This window comes from Pomacea canaliculata, linkage group LG5 (genome assembly GCF_003073045.1).
Source record: "Pomacea canaliculata isolate SZHN2017 linkage group LG5, ASM307304v1, whole genome shotgun sequence".
NCBI classification, from domain to species: domain Eukaryota; kingdom Metazoa; phylum Mollusca; class Gastropoda; order Architaenioglossa; family Ampullariidae; genus Pomacea; species Pomacea canaliculata.
This window is the reverse complement of record NC_037594.1, coordinates 15037214-15058339: the sequence shown is the minus strand read 5'-3', so window position 1 is coordinate 15058339 and position 21126 is coordinate 15037214. Positions and strand designations below refer to the sequence as shown.

General features: G+C 43.6%; 2 protein-coding genes across 2 annotated transcripts; one reads left to right on the top strand and one right to left on the bottom strand.

Moving 5' to 3' along the window:
* The first annotated feature begins 946 nt into the window (after positions 1–946).
* Positions 947–11877, top strand: LOC112564750 (dual specificity protein phosphatase 4-like). Its single transcript, XM_025239794.1, has 4 exons — positions 947–1490; positions 6270–6430; positions 6798–7017; positions 7659–11877. The coding sequence occupies exons 1-4, from the start codon at positions 1079–1081 to the stop codon at positions 8048–8050; spliced, it is 1185 nt and encodes a 394-aa protein (XP_025095579.1). The 5' UTR covers positions 947–1078; the 3' UTR covers positions 8051–11877.
* Positions 11878–16162: 4285 nt separating this feature from the next.
* On the bottom strand, positions 16163–20001 carry LOC112564746 (sodium-dependent glucose transporter 1B-like). The gene is made up of 3 exons (XM_025239784.1): positions 19520–20001; positions 17880–18168; positions 16163–17371 (listed from the first exon to the last, which is right to left on the bottom strand). Exons 1-3 carry the CDS (start codon positions 19652–19654, stop codon positions 16248–16250), a joined length of 1548 nt encoding a protein of 515 aa, XP_025095569.1. The 5' UTR covers positions 19655–20001; the 3' UTR covers positions 16163–16247.
* Between the last annotated feature and the right edge of the window lie 1125 nt (positions 20002–21126).

The following is a 21126-nucleotide window of genomic DNA, read 5'->3' as shown; positions in this document are numbered from 1 at the left end:
GGCTGGGGCGGGAAGTCGTGAAGTACTGTAAGCGGGGTTTGTCCTTCCTGTCAGGAGAGTCAACAGGGCGCGTGGGGCCCGGTGTTTGCATGCACCGGTGCTGGGGAGGGGGACGGAGGAAGAGAGCACTCCAGCCCCGATGTGCACCGAGCAGTCTCCGGTGCTGAAAACATCAGAACGAGGCTGGCAGACCGGAGATTCGCAAAGCAGACAGGAGTGTGGGAAAGGTGACGAAGTAATGTTATAAACAAACGGGTGGGTCAGTATGGGTACGAAGCCTAACACTATCCAGGTTTCCCTGGGATTTAGTGATTTTAGGTACGTGTCTCTATACAAAGTAAATGAGCTGCAATACATTTGTGAATATATATATAATGATCAGGAGGGGGAGGAAGATTTTTTTCTTTGCTTAGACATATCAGATCCTAACTTTATCATGGGCAGTATGTGAATATTGTCATTTTTGAGAATGTTGCATTAAGCAATAATAATAATGGTAAAGTATTTTGCAGAGGCCTGTACAGAAATTAAATTAGTAATCTATTCTGTCTGTCGAAATGTTTTTTTTTCTCTCTCTCTCTCTTTCGATCTTTCATTCCATCCTTCTCTTTCACCAAAACGGAAACCAGTTTAAAGAAACGTGGTGCCGGTTAAATATTAACGGTCTGGAAAAGATTACACCTTGTATTTATCTAAGCAAACCCGGTAAGTCTCAGTTCGTTACAGAACATTCCCAGCTTTTATCGATCTCACTTAACGAGAAGCTCTTCCGGCACGTGCGAAAACGACGCGCAGGTAGCGTGTGAACACTGCGTCTGATTCATTCAGTAAGACCTCTGGTGCTGCGCAACGATTGGCTAGCGTAGGCTGCGCGCGCAGCCAGCGGCTGGAACAGACGGCAAATCGTGAATGAGTTGGGGAAGCTGAGCACATTCATAAATACAGCCTTAGTTTAGGCAAGCAGGGGCAAGCGGCACACAAGAACACGGCAAGGTTCGGTGCTTCACTCTGAAGGTAAACAGCCGGGACACGGTTCCTACGCTGACGTGCAGGCCTGTCGTCTGCCGTGCTGCATGTGATGGAGCAGAAGAGACCAGAGAGCTGCTTATTCCACAACGAAGACTTAATGGCGCCAGAGTTCATATCAGCGAGACAGTTAGGACATCTGATGGAAACCACCCCGAGTGCCGTGCAACTGGTGGACTGTCGTTCTTTCCTCAACTACAACGCCGACCGCATCACGGGGTCCGTCAACATCTTCTGTCCGCCACTCGTGAGAAAACGGTTTGCGTCAGGACTTCCGCTGGCGACCATGTTATCTGCAGAGACCCGTGCCACCCTGTGCAGGGGCGGAGTGGACACCATGGTGTTGTATGATGACCACAGCGACGAAGATGCTTGGCATGTGGATAACTGTGATCTGCATTTGGTGATGAAGAGTCTCAAAACCTTTCTGGAGCCTGGGCCGCGACAGTATTTGGTTCTTTCAGGTATGTTCCATTCCTTCTCATTTTCTGCTGTTGGAGATGCTGCAGAAAAATAATATGAAAGTGGGTCGCCCAGAGGATGAAGATCTGCTCTGGCGCTGTGCTTTCTGGTGGCTCTGAAATGTTGGAGCCGAGAAGTATTGCGATGAAAGTCTCTCTCTTTCTCTCTCTCACACACACGCCAATATATACAGTCGTCGTTGTACGATTTCTTCTTAAAATATCTAACTGATCGTATTCACCATTATTTGTCCACAACGTTTGCAGGTGAAATTCCAAAAGACTTTAGTATAAAACAGAGTTAGTACGCTCGATGCCTGTGTTGTATGGCATCGGGAAAAGACAAAACTCCATTTTCAGGGAAAATAAAACATTTGGAATTCTTAATGATTTCCGAATGTTAATACGTTTTAGCTTTGATTTTCATTGAAACTTGCAGCAAACGATCGTACGCACGCGGACATGTTTGTTATCTCTTGTTTAAAAGTAGATACCACCTGACATTAAGTGTCATTTCTGTCGGAAGCAGAGAAATACTGATGTTTCATTATAGTTGACCCTGTCGCTGTGTTTGTAAAGGTGATTAAATACATCTTTGTGTCATGCTACCTGTAAATACTTTATGGCCTGCCGAATCATAAGAACGACGGAATGCCTCCTGATTCTGTCTCTGCCTGAGGTTCTCACAAAGAGGCTGACTGTCTCCAGACGGTGTTTGTCATGTCTCCTGCTGACGACCATGGGCGTGTCGTGTCGGCTGCCATCGTCTCCAGGAACGGTGCTGATTGTGTAATTCCGGGTGGCCTGTCATGTCATGAGATAATTTTGTGTGTGTGTGTGTGTGTGTGTGTGTGTGTGTGTGTGTGTGTGTGTTCTTGCTCAGTCGATGGTCGTCTACATCTTGCGACGCATTTTAAACTGATCACGTGTTGTAGATGACGTATGACATGCATGTCTCAACCATGTCTGCGTCTGCTTCCCTTTTATTGGTCTTTGATGGAAAGGAAATATTGAATTCAAGCAGAAGAAACGGCTTTCTTTCTTTTCTTTTCTTTCTTTCTTTCTTTCTTTCTTTCTTTCTTTCTATAACCTTTATGTAGTAGACTTTTTGAGCTTGCTTCTGGAGACCAAGGCCAGGCTGTAAACACGATCCCGAGGTCTGCTGCACCAGTTCTGCGAGAGCGGCAGACAGCAGCCATTAGAAATCACTCCGACATCAACACTATCAGCTCCACAATTATGACGTCATTAGATGGCGGTTTATTCACGTTTTTACATGAAATTCAGGGCAGCTCACCAGACCGCAGATTGTCAGCATGCGTGTATGTATGTGATCACACTTACAAACTTGCATGTTTCTTTTATATATATATACACGCGGTAGGTAGAAATAGTTTTATTCTTCTAAAAATAGCAATTTCTGTAGGTTTTCATTAAATCTTAAAACATCTTTTCTTCAGAACGAAGTTAATTTTTGAAAAAAAAAGCTAGAAAAGTGTTTTTCAATTTCTTTCATTAATTGTGACTGACTGTGATAGCTTGGTCAATCTACAGTAACTTAAATGTGGAGGAGCAAAATGAACATGAAAAAAAAATCTAAGAATGCAATTTAGTAACTGGAGTGGGTGTGAGAGTACAAGGAGAGGAGAAGTGGGAGAAAACATAAAAAGACAACATAGTCTACAATGATAATACAGCTAAACTCAATGATTGTGTGAGTTTTGCTTTTCTTTTTTAGGTAAGAACGAAATCTGTATGTATGTAGGTGTCGTGTGTATTCATTAGACAAAAGATCAGTGCTAGAGAGAGAGGAGAAAGAAAGAAAGAAAGAAAGAAAGAAAGAAAGAAAGAAAGAAAGAAAGAAAGAAAGAAAGAAAGAAAGAAAGAAAGAAAAAGCATAATCAGATCATCTGTGTTCCGAAATAGAACAGACAGTAATCGTCGTCATTTTTAATCCCCTGGTTCCCGTGTCTTTTGAAACAGCCTCCGTGCCCTCACCACACTGCCGCCATCCACCTACAACCTGAGTTCAAAAATAGATGTTATCCCTTTTGGCTACACTTTGACATCAATGGTGTCGTTGCACCAACACCAAGCAGCTGCTGAAAATGTCAGATTAATGTCCTTGAAAGGGGAGCCTACGCCGGACTTGAAATAGCTCCTCCATTCTTTTCTTACAGCAAAAACTCAGAAACACGTTTAAGAGGATTAAACATACGTACATAGAGAAATCATGTGGCTGCTTATGTCGGCCAAAAAAAAAAGCTTCTATAAATCGCGAAGATGAAATGTCGAAAGTGATGATGCTCGCACACACAAACACACACACACACACAAATACGGTGGCCAAGTTGTAAGACATCATAAAATGATCCAGCTGGCGGACTGTGGACTTTATGTCATGCCAACGATTAAATTTAATTTCCGATCGGAAGTCAGATATATTATTAAAGATAATGAAACAAACGAATGAAAAGAGTTGCTTGCGAAAGTTTCAGACTATACCACTACTCTGGGATTACAGTGGTATGCGACCCTGCCGTGCACTGTACCCAATAAGATTATATTTGTAGAAAAGAGATTTGGTGGGGAGCTGATAGACTTTACCCAATCATTTTAATTAATAGTGTAACCAAGAGAGTGGAGGACTCCGACAAGAAGAAAACACATAATGCCACGAGATTTGGCCTCGTTACAGACATGAACTCTGACCTGCTGACGCTCACTATTGGTCCACTTCACCACATATTAGGCTCTTCACTTTTTTTAAAAAAAAAACAAGGATTATTGTTCTGAGATAACGGGATATGAGTTTTATTCCACTTGAAACAATGAATTTTACAAAACTATGTTGTATCGTGAATAGTCAACCTTCTGGACAGTTTCGGTCAGTGACAATAAAAATCAAGTGACTACCAGTCAGCGGACAAAGGCGTCAAACACCGACTGTCTACACCAGGTGTGAATGGAGCATCAGAACACGAATACGAGCGCCATCTTGAAACACACATCTTCCGGCGCGGGCACGCATGGGATTGAACCCATTCGGATTTTTGTTTAAATCAACGACACGTGGGGTTTCAAGGTTTGGTGGAGAAAAACCTTCTACCTGGCCTTGGTGATGCTGTGCAGTCTGCAAAGAAGGACCTGGACAACCGTTGTCTTTGGCGCCGTGCCACGGCCACTGCCTTCACACTCAAGGACAGTCGCCTTTGTCTGCCAACATTCAAATGCTGGCAAAATCGCCAGGGGACGAATACAAGTTCAGCGTTCAAACTGAACAAACGACAAAAGGATGTTTCTGAAAATGGCGGAAGATTGTCTCTAGTTTTTACCCCATTAAAATCACCAAAATGATGTACACATTGTTAGAAAGGTAGGACGGAACCTTGCGACATGACGTGTCACTCGATTGTCACTAAAGACAAAAATGCAGGCGCACAAGTTTCTTTCAGAAAGTTAAATGTCTTACACTTTTTTAAAACCGTCCATTAAGATTATTTTTTTGCGTCTTAAATGATACCCATGTATTAAAATAAAATGTGAGTTAATTGATCTAATAGTTTTAATTATTATTACACCAAGTCGTTAATTTCGTGTCAAAATCATCGAAGTCCAGATGAGCTGATTTCCAATAGGTTACAAACCGACGATGGCAAATGAAAAGATGTCATTGAAAGCCGTTGATACAGACACAAGGTGTTTCTTTGACAGAGACTGGTCAACCTGCAGCTCAACATATAAAATAGCAGGACAAGCAGAATGTCTGTGATATGTAGACGGTACAGGGCAGAAGTCTAAGTTTATACTTGGAGGTATTGTGCCCCATGGGCCAAGAGGCAGGAAAGCTCAAGCCAGTGGTGTTGCTGAAAGGATTATCTAAACATCGTTCATTCAAGCGCTGGCTCGACAGGTAAACTGTCAAAGAAAACGTTTGGACTACGGGGGGAAGTGATGGTGGAGGTGGCGAGATCTTATACCTGTAGTGCATCCAGTGAGCTGACCTCCCTGACACACAAAGACAGAGGCCGCCTGGAAGTCAGCGAGGTTTCACCGCGGTTCACGCGGCCGCCATCCTCCCCACCTCCATCATCCCTCTTCCAGGGGAGGCAGCGGTCGTGGAGAGGCCGGCGGTGCGAACCGAGTATAAATAAACAGCCAACTGTGGGCTTTGTCTGTGCTCCAAGGTTTGGCTTTGCCAGGACCTTGACGCCACAACAATGCCCTGGCGTCTCTCTACATTGTCTGTCCTTTGAATCTTGGGTCGCACAGAAATCGCTTTTGGACTAAATGCGCTTAAGCAGTGTTTGTTTTCTCAGGATTTCGGTTTCCCGACGGAAGTCAGCGTACACAGGATCTTCCGTAAGCCGAGACCTCCTTACCTTGTCTTAGCTGAACGTCTGCGCGTGTCCACCATCTCCAGAAACGAGATTTCGCGAGATTACGCCTCGTTGCTGTCGGACAATCATCTTCAAAAGGAAATTTAAGCAAAATTTGGAGAATGATAGATTTGCACAAACTACAAGGGAAGGAGCGTGAACCGGAGCAAGAACCGAACTGCGATAAGTCGTAAACAGTCAAAGGAAGGGTGTTATGAAGGTGTTACTGTAACAAAATATAAAATTGTCTTGTATTAAAAATCTTTAGGGTTCCAGATTGTTCTCTAAGCCTTTGTTAAGTAATGCTTGTGTACAGAATGATCTACAATCATTTCGATTGAGAAAAAACAACTATTCGTTGAAAAAAATCTGTCATTAAAGCTGGTGCCTTCTTTTTTTGCAGGCGGGTATTGTCATTTCCAGAACGAGTATCCACAGATGTGTTCTAGTCACTCGTCGTTATCAGGGCAGCTCAGACCGCTGGAGCGTGCGCACACGCACCCGGGGCACCCTCAGACACATCCTAGTACACAAGGTGGCGCTCCAGGCGACGGCTTTCAAGCGGTAGGTTGTGACTGTGCGTGAGTGAGCGAGTGAGTTCCGATCTTTTACTTAATTTTTCCCTGATCGGAAAAGATCGAGCAGGATAGATATATATGGTCTATTCTCTACTTTGAGCGGCTGCCTTTCACAGGGAATCTTCAGAAACCAAAACTTTCCCCTGATTCTCTCTGTATATTGTGCCTCTGTCTCTCAATCACTCTCTCCCATTCCTCTTTATCAAATTCAAATAAGAAAAAATATATATTTACACTCTCCTTAGGACTGACATGCCTGTCACGATCTTTGATATTAGGGTTGACATGTCTGTGCTAGAGTAGACATGTCTGGTGAAGCTCTTGCTGCTATGAGTTGCTTGTCTGTGTTGCAGATGTCGCCGGTGGAGCTGCTGCCATACCTGTACATTGGCAACGCCAGTCACTCGAGCATGAAGGAGCTGCTGCAGGAGCTGCGCATCTCTGCTATTCTCAACGTGTCGACCACGTGCCGAAACCACTTCCCGCACGACTTCCGGTACAAGGTCATCCCCGTGGAGGACAACGAAAGCGCAGACATCGCCACATGGTTCACTGAGGCCATTCACTTCATCGGTGAGTTTCAGTCCATCGTTTTTGTCCACTTCGTCACTCCTTTTGTTAGGCTTCCCACCGTGTATTGACCGTGCACAGGTCTGATTCAACTCTGTGCACACGTGTGAGTCTGTGTGTTTGTGTGTGTGGGCGGGTTCGTGTGTTCGTCTCCTGCATAACACTTGTGCAGACAACAACAAATGGATTATCATCATCAAACCACTTTCATTGCGTCACATTTTTTGTTGTCTATTTGCCATTACTGTCATTCTCTTTCTTGTTTATTAGTTACCACATAATTATGATCACTTTTATTATTTCAATACATTCTGTAAAACAACAAAAGGAACATGTGACTGTCAAGGCCATCAGCATTATAACACTTGAACACTTGAAATATGTTGCGCTGACTCAGGGGGAAAAAACTCTGAAAATGCATTAATCCCCTCAGCAAGCACACACACCCACGCACGCAATTTAACAAAGATAATCAATGCACCCGAACACGCAAATACACATCCGCTACTGACACAAAAGACATTGTTTTATTCTTTTCAACGATTTAAAAAAAATCTTCAAATGTTACATCATGTGCCTCCCACACCCCCAACACCCCTATCCACCGTTGTCACGCGGCTCTTGTTCTTGTTTACCTGTGACAGAGCGAGAGCGACAGACAGGTGGCAAAGTACTGGTCCATTGTCGTGGCGGCATCAGCCGGTCAGCCACCGTCTGCCTAGCCTACCTCATGTACTCCCGCGCCCTGCAGCTGGATGACGCCTTCGAGTACGTCCGCGCCCGTCGCCACGTCATCTCGCCCAACGCCAACTTCATGATGCAGCTGGTTCAGTTCGAGGCGGAGCTGCGCACCCTGGGTTTCGACCGCGCGCGCATGCCTTTGAAGCCCGCGTTGTCTCCGTGTCGCCTCTTCTCGCACAGTAAGTCCGCCTTCGAGCTGACGTCAGAGCCAGAGAAGTCGTCACGGAGCCCCACTGACGTCACCCCTTTCACGTGCGTGCCGTTGGTGTCCAGCCCAGTCATCTCACCACTATGACGTCAAGAGACGTTAGACGCAGACCTCCCGTGTTGTGTTGGAGTCACATGAGGACGAGGGCTTAGGCGGTCACCATGTTGAGGAAACAGTTGATGACATCTGCTAAGTGTTTCCATCCCCTCTTCCCCCCTGCCAGGTGCGTCACCAACTTCCTCCCGCTCACCCTTACTCTCGCACAGCCAGCTAGCAGTCTCCTGTCGGACTATCACAGCCACGTTAGCCACAAGCTCTGAAGGCGGCGTCCGAGGTAACATTAAATGCTGTCTTGTGCCACGTGTTGTAACAACTCCATATTTATCAAAGTGTCGTAATAGTTGATGACTGTCAAACTGTGAAACTTCTGTCATCAAACATATCAAAGATTTGTAATTATTATATTGTAATGTAACCCTCGGGAGAAAGATAGAGGAGACGACAAGGAGAGAAAAAAAAGAAAAAGAAATGGAACAAATCTACAGAAATCTGCAGTTTCCAAGACTGAGTTGTAAAGACATCTCACCACACCGTGTGTAAACATTTTCCCACTGCGTGTAAACCTTACCCCCCCCTGTCTCAGGGGCTGATAGTCGAGACTACATGTTATCCACTCTACGTGCGGATCCAGAATCAAACTGGAAGAACATATGGCCAAGGAAATGGCGTTTTCGGTTAAAAACAACAACAACAACAACAACAACAACAACAAAAAAAAAAAAAAAACAAACAAAAACAACCAGCCCAACCATTTCAAAACAGCTATATCAGGAATCATAGGGAACATAATTTTGGAAGAAAAATAACCCTTTTGAAACGAGCAATAGAAAACTAAAACTAATTCCCCCTCCTGAATGTGGTGGCTGATGGAAGGTCAGGAGGGGATTTCAAGTATTAAGGTGTCTGGCAAGAGTTTAGAGAAAGAGCTGATGGTCACGTGATATGACATGCTCTTGTTGCAGACTATTATTGTGGGTGGGGTGGAGGTGGAAGGTCTTTTATGTTGCTAAGACCGAACAAAGCAATACCGGACTTCACTCGGCCTAGCGGATGTACAGGTGGGCATCGAAAGGTCCAAGACATTGACTTGCTGGCCGGACTGTGGTCACTACAATGGGCAGTCTTTTGGTGGTGATGCAGGAATTGTACACTTTAGGTATTTCTTTTGCTATCTCCGGTGTTGTGCGTCAGCAGTGTGTCAAAGCAGTATGATACAACAGAATGTGGAGACAGTACACACGAGTGTATGTACGACTGACTGCTACAAGGCAGACAGACAGACAGACAGGCAGGAAAGTTTTCGGGTGCTGAGTAAATGAAAGAATGAAAAGGCGAGTTGATTAGAAGAATTGTTTGGCCGCGTGTGTGTTTAGGGTGCATGCTGCATAGGTAGGTATGAGAAGGGTTTATCGTAGGACTGCTAATATGACTGGTACATTGCTAATCCCCAGTATATTCTCTTAGACAGAAAAGTCTGACATACCAGTACTTCACAACAGCTGACATCATTGTCTAAGCATACTAGATGCGTGCGTTCGCATGGTGAGCGTGTATGATTTTTTGTGTACGTGTGTGTGGTTAAAGCTGAACAAACACCTTGTGATGACACAAAACGGCTACAGACAAGGTAGGTTAGGAGTTGTTTCACTTTCTGGTACACCTCCTCGAATGAAATCACGAAACCTTTTTATTTATCTCCCTCCCCAGCCAGTGCGTGGGAGGAGGCGCTGAAATTTCATCTCTTATCCTCCTCCTGCCACCCACGCTTCGAAGAACAAAGCACCGCGATAGCAAATCATTAAAAAAAAATTATATTTCTACCCGAATCCAAACTGGCAGTCCAACCTGAGTTTGTGCCGAGTGCATGTACCTTTTCTATCGGTCGAGACAATACATAGGGTGAACCTTGAGTAACATGAAGCCACTTGGTGTACTCGACCTCTGACAGAGTGGATGTAGTTCAAGTGATGGTGTGTGTGTGGGTGTTACGATGCAGGATCCATACCCATAGGTATTCTTTGAACATCGACGACGTTTATAAACTCACAACTTGAAATCAAAAGTTTTTCCTGGCTTAAGAAATTTTTTGACGATAAGGTATATTGCAAACAAAACCTCAAAGACTGCAAGCCATCACTCTTCGCCAGCCGATTATCCAGTGGCAGCCCTTCTGCACTCTCTGTTGTTATCATCCATGTTATCTATCATCGCTTGATTTGTCGCAGATGATCCGATACTATATCTCGCTCTTTTTTTAGGTGTCTGTGTGTTTGTGTGTCTAAAAGGATAGGATAGAAATATTATCAGACTTTTATCTTGAAAAATGCGGTCAGGGGAGTAAGTCATAAAGCAATGACTTGCATCACAGTCTTACGATCGTTCCTAACTAGGAGAAGTGTCGAAGTGTCGAACCTTCGATGTGCCCCAGTTCACTGGTAAATGTATTTACAAACATGTTTGGACTCATCATTTTGGCAAAGTTTCAATGTTCGGAACGTGCGCCCCAGAATCAATGGTTTCCTGTGATCTTCACAAACAACTTTCTCAAACTTGGACGACATTTGCCTGGTTAAGAAGGGTCTTTATAACAGTGTATAAACTGAATAGGTGGGATCACGGAGCAGCATCCTTGACCGAGAAAGTAATGTTTTCATGGCAGAGAGCCTAAAAATGTCGGGACTATTTCTTTCCTTTTTCCCTCTTTCTAGTAATTCTAGTACAGATAACATGGGAGAAATTGCTGTGGAGCACGGCAACTACACCTTCATGTAAAAAGGCTAACGGGTACAGCCCACGGTCACTTTATTTCTGCCGCCACCCTTTTCTTTGACAATTTTTCCTTTTTTTTCTTTTATGGCCAATAGTTTCAGATTCCAAAGAGCAGCTGTTTGCATATAATCAATGCAAAAATCGTTTTGAACACAGGTGCATTATTTTCTAGAAACTTTCTCGAATGACGTTCTTGCTTTTTGTTTGTTTGTTTGTTTTTGCTTTGTTTTGTTTTGCTTTGCTTTAGATCTTGTCTTACATTACCTGAGAAAGCAATCTTCGTATTTGTTCTCCCTGGAGAACACTTTTTTCCCTCTCATTCTGTTTTCGAAATTTGATTCTTCAAAATTGCACAGGAAAGCATTTCTCTTATCTAATCAGAACACAACTGCTCGACATTGTCAAAGAGCTCGGTCGTCTTAGAATGGAAAATGTTCTTAGGTCATGTGAGTTTAGTTTATATAACCTGCTAGCGGTGAATACCAGAAAAAGATATTTTCTTCAACACTTTATGTTTTGCGTCTGTCCTACCCTTTGACCCGTCTTCGTGTCTGGTAAAACTGACTCGAGTCAAATAAAAGGTCGCAACAAGTCAGGTGAACTTCCAAGTAGATATCTGTGCCCAATGTTATGTCTGCACCTTCAGATGAGCAGTTCCCTCCTAGGACTTACAGAAAGCTGAGATACATGTGTGTAATGTTGTGTAGCTGCAGATGTAGCGAATGATATTGTGTACTGAGCCTCTGACTTTCCCCTGTTCCTCTATTCCCAAATTTCCTTCATACCCGTCCACTGCTGCCACTTCATCAATCTATCATGTGTACACACAGACCCGCGTTGGACCTGTGTATGTATATAAGCCCGTGTTTAATATTTACTAGTAAAAGATGTCGACTGTGTTTGCTACTTACCGTTTGTGATTAAGCTATTTTTGTGCACAAGGTCTTGTATATATTTATTTGAGAGAATGCTGGATATGGTTCGCCTGCAAACATGACTACAGAACAAGATTTGATATTTTTCTACGTGCTGTTACGTGTGTGATGGACGTGCAGAAGATACGCATTAATAAATTGAAAAAAATGCATGTCTGAGTCAGACATTCTTATTGTTACTTGTGATCTTGTGATGCTGACAGGTTTTGAGTGATTTTCTTTGACGATTTGCTTTGTGCAACATGTTTTTGACAATTAATCTGTACATCCTGAGAACTGATCGTACAAACATATACCCTCTCTTTGTCGCTCACTCTCTTCTCTCTCTCTCTCTCTCTCTCTCACACACACACAGATAGAAGGATAGGTGTGATGAAAAAAAAAACCCAACGAAAATTCGTTATCATCATGCGTTAAATCCTCCACCCGTCGTCTGTCTGTCTTATTTTCAATCTTTAGGTCTATTATTGTCTTCCTCTCTAATTATTACTAATGCACTTACATTTTGAATGAAGAGATCTACGAGGTATAAAATATCAAACATATTTATTAACACAGATAAAATCACAAAGATTAGTACTGAATGAGAATCCTCATCTATATTGTACTGAGGGTATGATAGCCAATCTTTATTTATCACAACAATATTGTCTTTTCTAAAAGAGACAAAATTCTGAACTTCGAAACATACGATTGACGGCTGCAGGCTGTAATCACTGACATTACTATGCTAGTACTTGTAATCATTTCAGACTTACTGTGAGAGTAGTTGGTAAATCACGTGCACACGCACAGAACAGACACGATCAATGGTCAAGTCACGTGTCTCGCCATCTGATGTAGACAACGATTATTTTAAAGAACCCTTCGACGGTAATATGTGCACGATTTGCCTGATGAGTTTTTTAAATATTTTTTCTATCTACCCTGAAGGTAAATATTGATACAAAACTACAGTTTTCCAGCTGTTGAATTCATGTTATTACTAGAGTTTGGTCACAATTTTTATCTTTATCCGAAGCGTGCAATCTTTTAGACATGCAGCATGGTATTACAGGTCAGTTAAATGTGAGTTAAACGTAAGAAAAATTCCTGTCTTGACTGATAATTGAAAACATTTATGGATTTAAGACCGAACATTCCCGTGTATACATAAATTAGAGAGCTAAAACATAATTTATCATAAACACATAGACATATACACAAAAATATACAAATATATCACAATCTCTCCATCTGATGGATACTGAGATGGGGATAAGAAAGACATTATGCCAGGAAAAAGTAAGAAAAACGCACAAACACACAGACAGAAACAGCTAGAGAAGCGTGCACACCGTCGTGCCCATCACCACCAGGCTCTACTGTCATCGCTACTGATGCTCTGTGTGACTACATCAGAAGTCTTTTACAGAGTACGTGTACAAAATAATACAAAGCCTATTATAAAAATACATCACAAAATAGGTATTTCCACCCCCAGCCCCACACAGCATCACGTGTTTAGCATGATCACCCAGGGACCCTGATGTTTATTTTTCCATGTCGCGTAATTCCTTCCCTTTGTGGGCGGGAAGGGGATGGAGGCTGGTAGCACATTGAGCTTATTTAGAAAAGCAAAAGAGCACAGGTGGACGTTGAGTGATATGATCGATTTGTTTAAAAAAAAATTCCGATAGAATGGAGATCAGACGACTGAAAGCAAGCAACAGAGCATTGTCATGTCAGAGGTTGTAAACAAGCAAACAGTCTTCTGACTCATTCTATCTCCTTTTTCTTTGAAGTCTTTCTGTTGACGCCCTCAATATGACCCAGACGTAACAGGCAATGGAGCAAAGCACATAGGAGGGGAAAAAAGGAAGAAGAATTGGAAGAAACTGCAATAAGCCGACAACAAAAAGTGGAGGGAGCTGACGGAGGACAAGAGGGAATGAGAGGGAGGCAGGGAGAAGGTGGGGGAGGGAGAGAGAGAGAGGTTTCGTGGCATGTGTCGACGGATGTGTATTTCAGAGCGTGCATGGAGCACAGTCTGTGACACCAGCAGAGGAAGCAGAGACGGTACCAGAAAGACGCCGGCAACGACGGGATGGGAATCGATATTTCCAGAGGCCACCATCACCGCACAGCAAAGACGGCAGCTCGCTCCATGGCTGCCTCCAGCCACCCAGCCACCCGCCCTCCACCCGTCGCCCCACTCCTACAGCACGCCCACGCACGAGGAATGAGGTCATGCTGTGTGCGATCAATACCTCCTGCAGCCCTCTCTCTCTCCTCCTCTCTCTCTCTCAATGTGATTCGGAGGCTGAAAGGCCTCTCTCTCTCTCCTTCTTTCAGCTGTTTCTGTCTGTCTCAGTCGGACTTTTTCGTGTCTGTCTAACATGCAATCAGTCTCTATGCTGCTTTCTCTGTACGTGTCTGTTGTCAGATGCTTTGGAAGCAAGGCAGGCGCTGGCTGTGCACGCTGTTGTTTCATTCTTCCTGTTGTGTGTGTGTGTGGTTAGTTTGTTTGCGTGTGTGTTTGTGTGTCTTGGGGTGAGGTGTTTTTCTGCCGAGGGGTGTGTGTGTGTACGCGCGTGCGTTACGTGTGACGTACAGCCAGTATCTCTGCTTTATTTCCCTATCTGGCATGAGACAGATGCCTGTAGATGTGAGACAGACATGCAACCTGTCTATGCTATTTCTTTATCTGTGTATGGTGGGCCTGTCTGTGAGTCGTGAGGTGTCTGTAGGTCTTTGCTAAAACATTGTCAGTGTTCATATTGTTACGTGTCTGTCTGGCACGAAATGAATGCCTTTAAGAGTGAGGAAGAAAGCAACCTGTCTATTTTGCTGTCTCTCTTTCTCTCTCCGAGTGTGCGTGCGCTCGTCTGTCTGTTGCAGAGTGCTTGCCCATGACAGTGTGACGCACAACCAGGTTAGGTTCCTACCTCGCCTACACTTGTCCTCAGCCAGTTTCTATGATAAAGATCCTTGGTTGCTGATTTGTTCATCATCATCATCATCATCACCATCATCATCACTCAAAAATTATTGATATTGATTAAAGTTAAATGATCAAATACTGTTTTTTGGCTACCACGTCTCATAACCAATTTGTTGATGAAATATATCTTGTGTGCTTTTTTCTTCGGTAATAAAAGTGAAGAATAAAAACAAGTGTTGGCATTTGTCGAGTTGGTAACTTAGATGAAGTTAAACCGCAAAGTCTATTAAACAGCAAGTGCAAATAAATAAATCTTTATGGTTTCAGCGCATTAATGGAGTTGGACAAATGATTTGTAAATGCCAACACCTGGCAAACATTTTGATATTATTTCTGTTCTATTGCCACCGTCTAAAAACAAGGATTTCACGTGTTTCAGTGACTGCTTGAAGGAAAGACTTATCACCTTGTCTCGTGGTAACCTATAGCATTATCTGGTAGCTGCCAGCTTCATCTAAAATTCATTCTCTAAGAGGTGCTTACCCCTCTGTATTTTCCACTCTGCCGTGAAAGATACACAATTCATCAGCAGCATAAGGATTTATGGGTATGACCAACATGTGTCTATATGTCTGAGCTAAATTTGGAGAGTACAATAAAACAAGATAACTAGTGAAACAGTGAAATAAACATAAATACACAGAAATACACTGGCAGCCTTAGAAAAAGGCGTGTTACTTTACTCAGAAATACTCTGCAATTCCCATTGTGCCCCATTGATGACTCAGAGCTACATTTCGTATTTATTTGTCCGAGGTAAGCACATTTATGTGAATAAATTCCCAAAAACGTTCCAGTAATACTCTTACTGTTTAAGGTTATCTGCTTTTATGCCAGACAGTAACTCACCTTTGACCTGACATTTTGCATGTTTTCCTCTAAAAAGCAACTGATGAGGAGAAACAAGGGCAATCTGTACTAGAGGAGTTGTCTGCGCATGTATGGGTATATCGAAGTAGAGAAGAGAGAGAAAGAGATCGAGATGGAAATGTGTAACAGGGGACATGACCTGCAAAAATGAAGGAAAGTAGCCTGACCATTAACACACACCTTCAAGATTTTTTGTTTTCTTTTTTTTTCTTTTCTTTTTTTAACCAGCACTTAAAGAAATCACTGATGTTGCAAGCCTCACGCTGTTTGCAGGACTAATGTTTTTTGTTTGCTTGATGCTTTTCAAATGTTTCGAAAATATTTTGAAAAATGATTTTAAAAAATACCCCATTGCTTCATTACCTCATTATAAAAGTAATGTGCTTTTTTGAAAAAGCACCTTACTTCAGCGTAATTTCCTCCCGCCGATGTATTTTGCTCCGGAGTGGAGAGTGGGATATGGGAGAGAACTGCTGTCTCACCAGTATCGTATGATAAGTTTGATCTCCCTTTAATAATTTTGTTTTGTCGTGTGTGTGGACTGGAGGGAGCGTGAGTATTCAGAAAAAAAAACTTGCCACCCACGCACACATGCACACACACTCAAATCACATTTGGCATGTGAGTTTTAAATTATTTACTTAGCAAAACCGATTCTTTCAGGCACTTAAAGCAGTTTCACCAAAGTAGTCTCTCCATTTTTCGACGTGTCCTTCTTGTCACAAGGCTTATCGATATTTATTTCACGATCATGCAGTGAAGGGTTAGCTTTCTTCAACCGCATTGTCACCATGTGAAGCGAGACAAAGCTGGCGATTCCCACGCCTTGCTGTATGATGATGATGTACAGGTACCATTTGTTGTCGTACCGCTGCATGAGCTGAGGTAGGAGCTGCGAGTTCATTATAGTTGTTACCAAGGCGGCAATAAAAAAGATGGACATGAGACGTCCCGTCAGCGGGCCTATCCTTTCACCAGCGTAGATAATCCCGGTGGGAAAGAGCATAGCAGACGACAGTCCCACCGTGCAGGCCGTGGCCCAGACGGCCCAGTCCAAGTGATGCAAGGACGCAGCCAGCAGGCCGAGGAGTGACGTCATCACGATGGCCAGGCAGGTGAAGATGATGGTGCTAGGGGAGAACAAACGCACAACGACAACGCCACCTAGTCTCATGGCGGCGAACCCCATCCAGAAGACGGCAAGAAGGCGGGCCCCGGACGCCTTGTCCCAGTTCAGCTCTCGAACCACGAAGGGCATGAGGAAGTCGTAGAAGCCGACGGTGACGCCGAACATGTAGAACATGGCCACCAGCACACGTGCGACCAGGGTCAGGGGGCGGGTGGCGGTCACGTCACGCTCGATGGGTGCGTGAGAACTTGTTTTCGAATTTGCTGTTGCGACAGCTGTGACGGGGAACAAGAGTAGCAGCAGCGACAGCAACACGCTCGACATGCAGAAGACAGAGGACTGCAGGAAAGCGTAAAAGACTTGGGTCTCGGCGGCGTCTGCTCGGAGGCTCTCGTTGGCGCCATTGGTGTAGTTGGGCAAAGTGACATTCGACATTTCCAGATCATCCTGAGGGTGTGGTCCAGTCGTCTGCAGGATACCGTCGTCGCAAGTCCGGTTTTCGATGGAGGAGAGGAAGCTCGTGTCCTGATTGCGGCTCGCTAGGAAGGGTTCCGTTGCCAAGGGCGCCAAAATGGCGCCAAATGCAAAACAGAAGTGCAGGCCCTGCATGAATGTGTGCCCCTGCTTGCCTTTCCATAGATTTGCCATCACTAAGTTTGTGGCTGAAAAAAAAACATGTTAGAAAGGAGTAAAAAAAAAAAATAACAAAGATGGTAGTAAGCTACAGAGCATCTTGCCACAGTAAAGCCTGCCCGAACGGTTCTAGTTTGATATGATGTGTTTTCATTAACAACTAAATTTATATTCATCAAAACTTGGCAAAATCCTCAGTACAGAAGACATTCTCTCGAATTGGTAACGGAGGAGCGTATGAACTGAAAAACATATTAAACAACAGTGCAGACACGTGTCTAATGCAGGAATTTATCAAAATAAAAGATACTGAATAGAATTTTATTCCTTAGTGGCCATAATTGTCACTTGGTGGCGCTCGCTTCGTGTCACCAGGTAAATTTTCTTATGATGCATCCTGCTTTCAGTATTTTTGCGAAAATTAAAATAATTATTTGCGAGCAACGAAAAGTAGGACAGGCTGAATTAAGAATAATAACGGATACATGATGCACTCTTAATTTATTCCACATAAAGTCAAATACAGTGTCTCCAAACCTATATCAAATACAATGAGGCCCAGGCTGGAAGCGAAGAAGAGCGCCGCCATGAGGTAGAATTGAGTGCAGAGAGGTATGAGGGGCAGCAGCAGTGCGTTCACAAACATGCCGCATGCCATCTGCAGCAGAGGACGCCCCACCTTATCGATGACGAAGCCCCCAACCAGGGCCCCCATCATGGAGGCGACTGCAGCCAGGGTGAACAGCAGCGACCCGAGTGCCACGTCCATGTCTGTCACCAGCAGGAGGTCAAGAAAGGCGGCACCACGCTGTCCGTACACCCAGCCCTGTGATTGCCATGGGAACAAAACTAGTGATAGTATATTTCTTTCTATTTTAATTTAGTCGTCTAATAGTTGTCATCCTTTATTTGCCCTTAGATACTCGGCGCTACTATTTCATATGTGGCTTGCTTGTAATATGAGCACACAATTCCTGTACAGTGTATTTCTATAAGGGTACAAGTGGATCTCTGCCCCTAATACAGGGCACCCATGATATGGCGACTGAAAACAAACAGCTCAAGACACAAACATCCACAAACCAAAATTTTTTGTTTGATGTTTCTATAATCAGTTGCTAAGTTTATACATAACTCCGCCTGGACACCCAGGTAACCTGCCCGTCCCAAGCCCGGATGAAGTAAGAGGGGGTTGAATGTGGGGCTAGCAACCCCACCTTTACAAAAAATCTGCTACAGAAACTGCAACTATAGCGGCTATGCTCCAATAGGATCATAAAGGAATAATAAGAAGAAGAATGTTCATACATTCATTCAATGGCTGGAGGCTAAGGAACTAGAGCGGACAAAGGCAGAAATATAAGAATCTTGAAATTGTCACAACACGCACACATTGAAATCTGTATGGCGGTCACTTTTTCTGTTTTCAGGCATCTCCATCATCAACATCGCTACGGGTTTTCGTCAGGGACACTGCACGTTCGTCTGATCCAAGTCTATCATTTCTTCTCTTTGTCATCCTCTCCGTCTTCACTCATTTTAATCAGAAGTTCTCACCGTCCTCCACTGTGTCCATTATGTCGGTTATGAAGGCAAAAGCTCTCTCTCTCTCTTTCTCTCTCCTATCCTCTCTCTCTCTATCATCCACACGTTCTTTGTGTCAACGTCTCTCACACACACTTCTTATGATGGATTTTTTTTTTTTTAGCAAAATCGGTTTGAGGCGGTTTTTATCTGACGTCCTGCTGTGCTAAGCTGATGTCATTTTACCTGAGGTTGAGGAGGTCGCAGCAAGTGTAACTGTACCGAATAGTATATTTATACATTTCAGATACTGGATACTGACACATGTCAGACACACGGACAAGCATGGTCACGCACACGCACACACATGTCACCAAATACTACAACATAGAGAAGAAAACTCAAAAGGGACGTCAACAGACATGCGAACATAGCCCTCACGTGCACTGACATACACATAAAAATGCGTGCACACACACGCGCGCGCGTATACGCGACTCTCAACACACAGAAAGACGCACATATTTGCATAAACATTCCACTTACGCACGCACTGCCTTTCTCGTTCTCTCTCTCTCACACCACACACGTGCATTGCCGCACTGACAATCACAAAGAAAAAGACGCACACTAATGTGCGGTTACCTGCTCACCATCGCTATGAATCCCCAATACAAGACGATGGTGTGGAGCCACCTTCTCCTGTGATCAAGCCTCTCCTGTTGACTGTCCTTGCTGACACCATTAATCATCGGGTGTGACTGCCCTTCGTCTCCGTCCATCTTCATGTGATACTTTACAACCGAAAGCCTGAGACTATTTAGAGATTATTTCACTTCTGCAAAGGACACGAAAGAGTTGCAATGGCTCCCCCTTGTAACGCAATCTTGTTATCGTGAAAGGACACCACACAGTAACCACCATCGACATGGAAGGGAGAAACGTTGGGTCCTGCCAAAGTCACTGTCGACGAGTTTATGATTTTGTCTAAAAATGGCAAGGTCTGTTTGAAATAGATAAGATTAATGCTGAACAGATTATCTGTGGAACACTCAAGGGACGACGGAATGTTTGTCTCCGATGTGTGTTTGTGTGTCAGGGGAAGGAGATGGGTGAGTGCACATGATTAGAGGTCTCTGTACGGCTGTAAACCATCCCTACTTTTGCTCCACACGCTTTACACACGTGTGCACCCCGTCAAACTGTTGTTGAAAGCCTTGATTTCCTTACTATCCGTAAAACCCATAAAGGTCACACTTAGAACGAGTCACAGGGTCACTTTTATGTACAGAGCAGAAGGTACGAAAGGTTAACTAATCAGCTGGAATGCACTCTGACCTAAAACATTTCTCTTAACTTTCGGTTGAAGACCTTTTCTTACTGAAGGTATTAACAATCACAGTGGTTTCAACGTAAAATTAGACGCCTCTATCCAAGATATAACCACGGTTCAAAGTCGACCTCAGAGTCTCAGACACTTCATTCAAGAACAGGAGAGAGAAAGACGCCTTCAGAAGTGCCCGGATGAGCAACTTGTAGCGTTTGCTTCAGAAACTTCCCGCTAAAATTTGTTGACTATAAGACAGAACCACAACATCAGATCGGTTCTTCATTTTGAAAATATGATAATAGTTTTTTTCATTACTACCTGCGAAGGTATCTGGCTGAGTATCATAACTATATCTCCCTACACACTCACAACAGTTCCTATAAAGAGGCTGCTCACTGGGCGTGACCGTTGTAAGCCCGAAAGCGAAGATAGTGGTAACTTTCTTTTAATAGCATCTGAGACATATAATCTTAAGTTTTAATCGCTAAACAGATAGAGGCAACTTTTACCTATGGCATTAGGCTCAAATCTTTAAGCATGATAGTGATATCTTTATCTTGGTATCTTGCGATAGCAACCGAAGTGCATAAATTATTCAGAACCATTTTGCAGCAGGACTAGGACAACAATGAGTACTGTAAAAAAAAAAAAAAAAAATTAGTTCAACCAGCAGCCCCTTAGATAACGGGATGAGGCAGTGCCAGAATAGACTCAAAAGAAAGGGCTAGGAAGAAAAAAAATATGTTTTTTTTTTTAATAAAAAGGGACAGCACCTCGAAACATCTAACTGGCCTCCAGGGATGAAATGTTTTGCGGCCACAAAGTGCGATTAAGTAAAGAGGAATTAATTTCAAGCCTTCGATAAATTTAGGGAATGTCCAACGTCCAGAAGAATACACGAAATAAGGATGGGTACGCACCTCAACATAA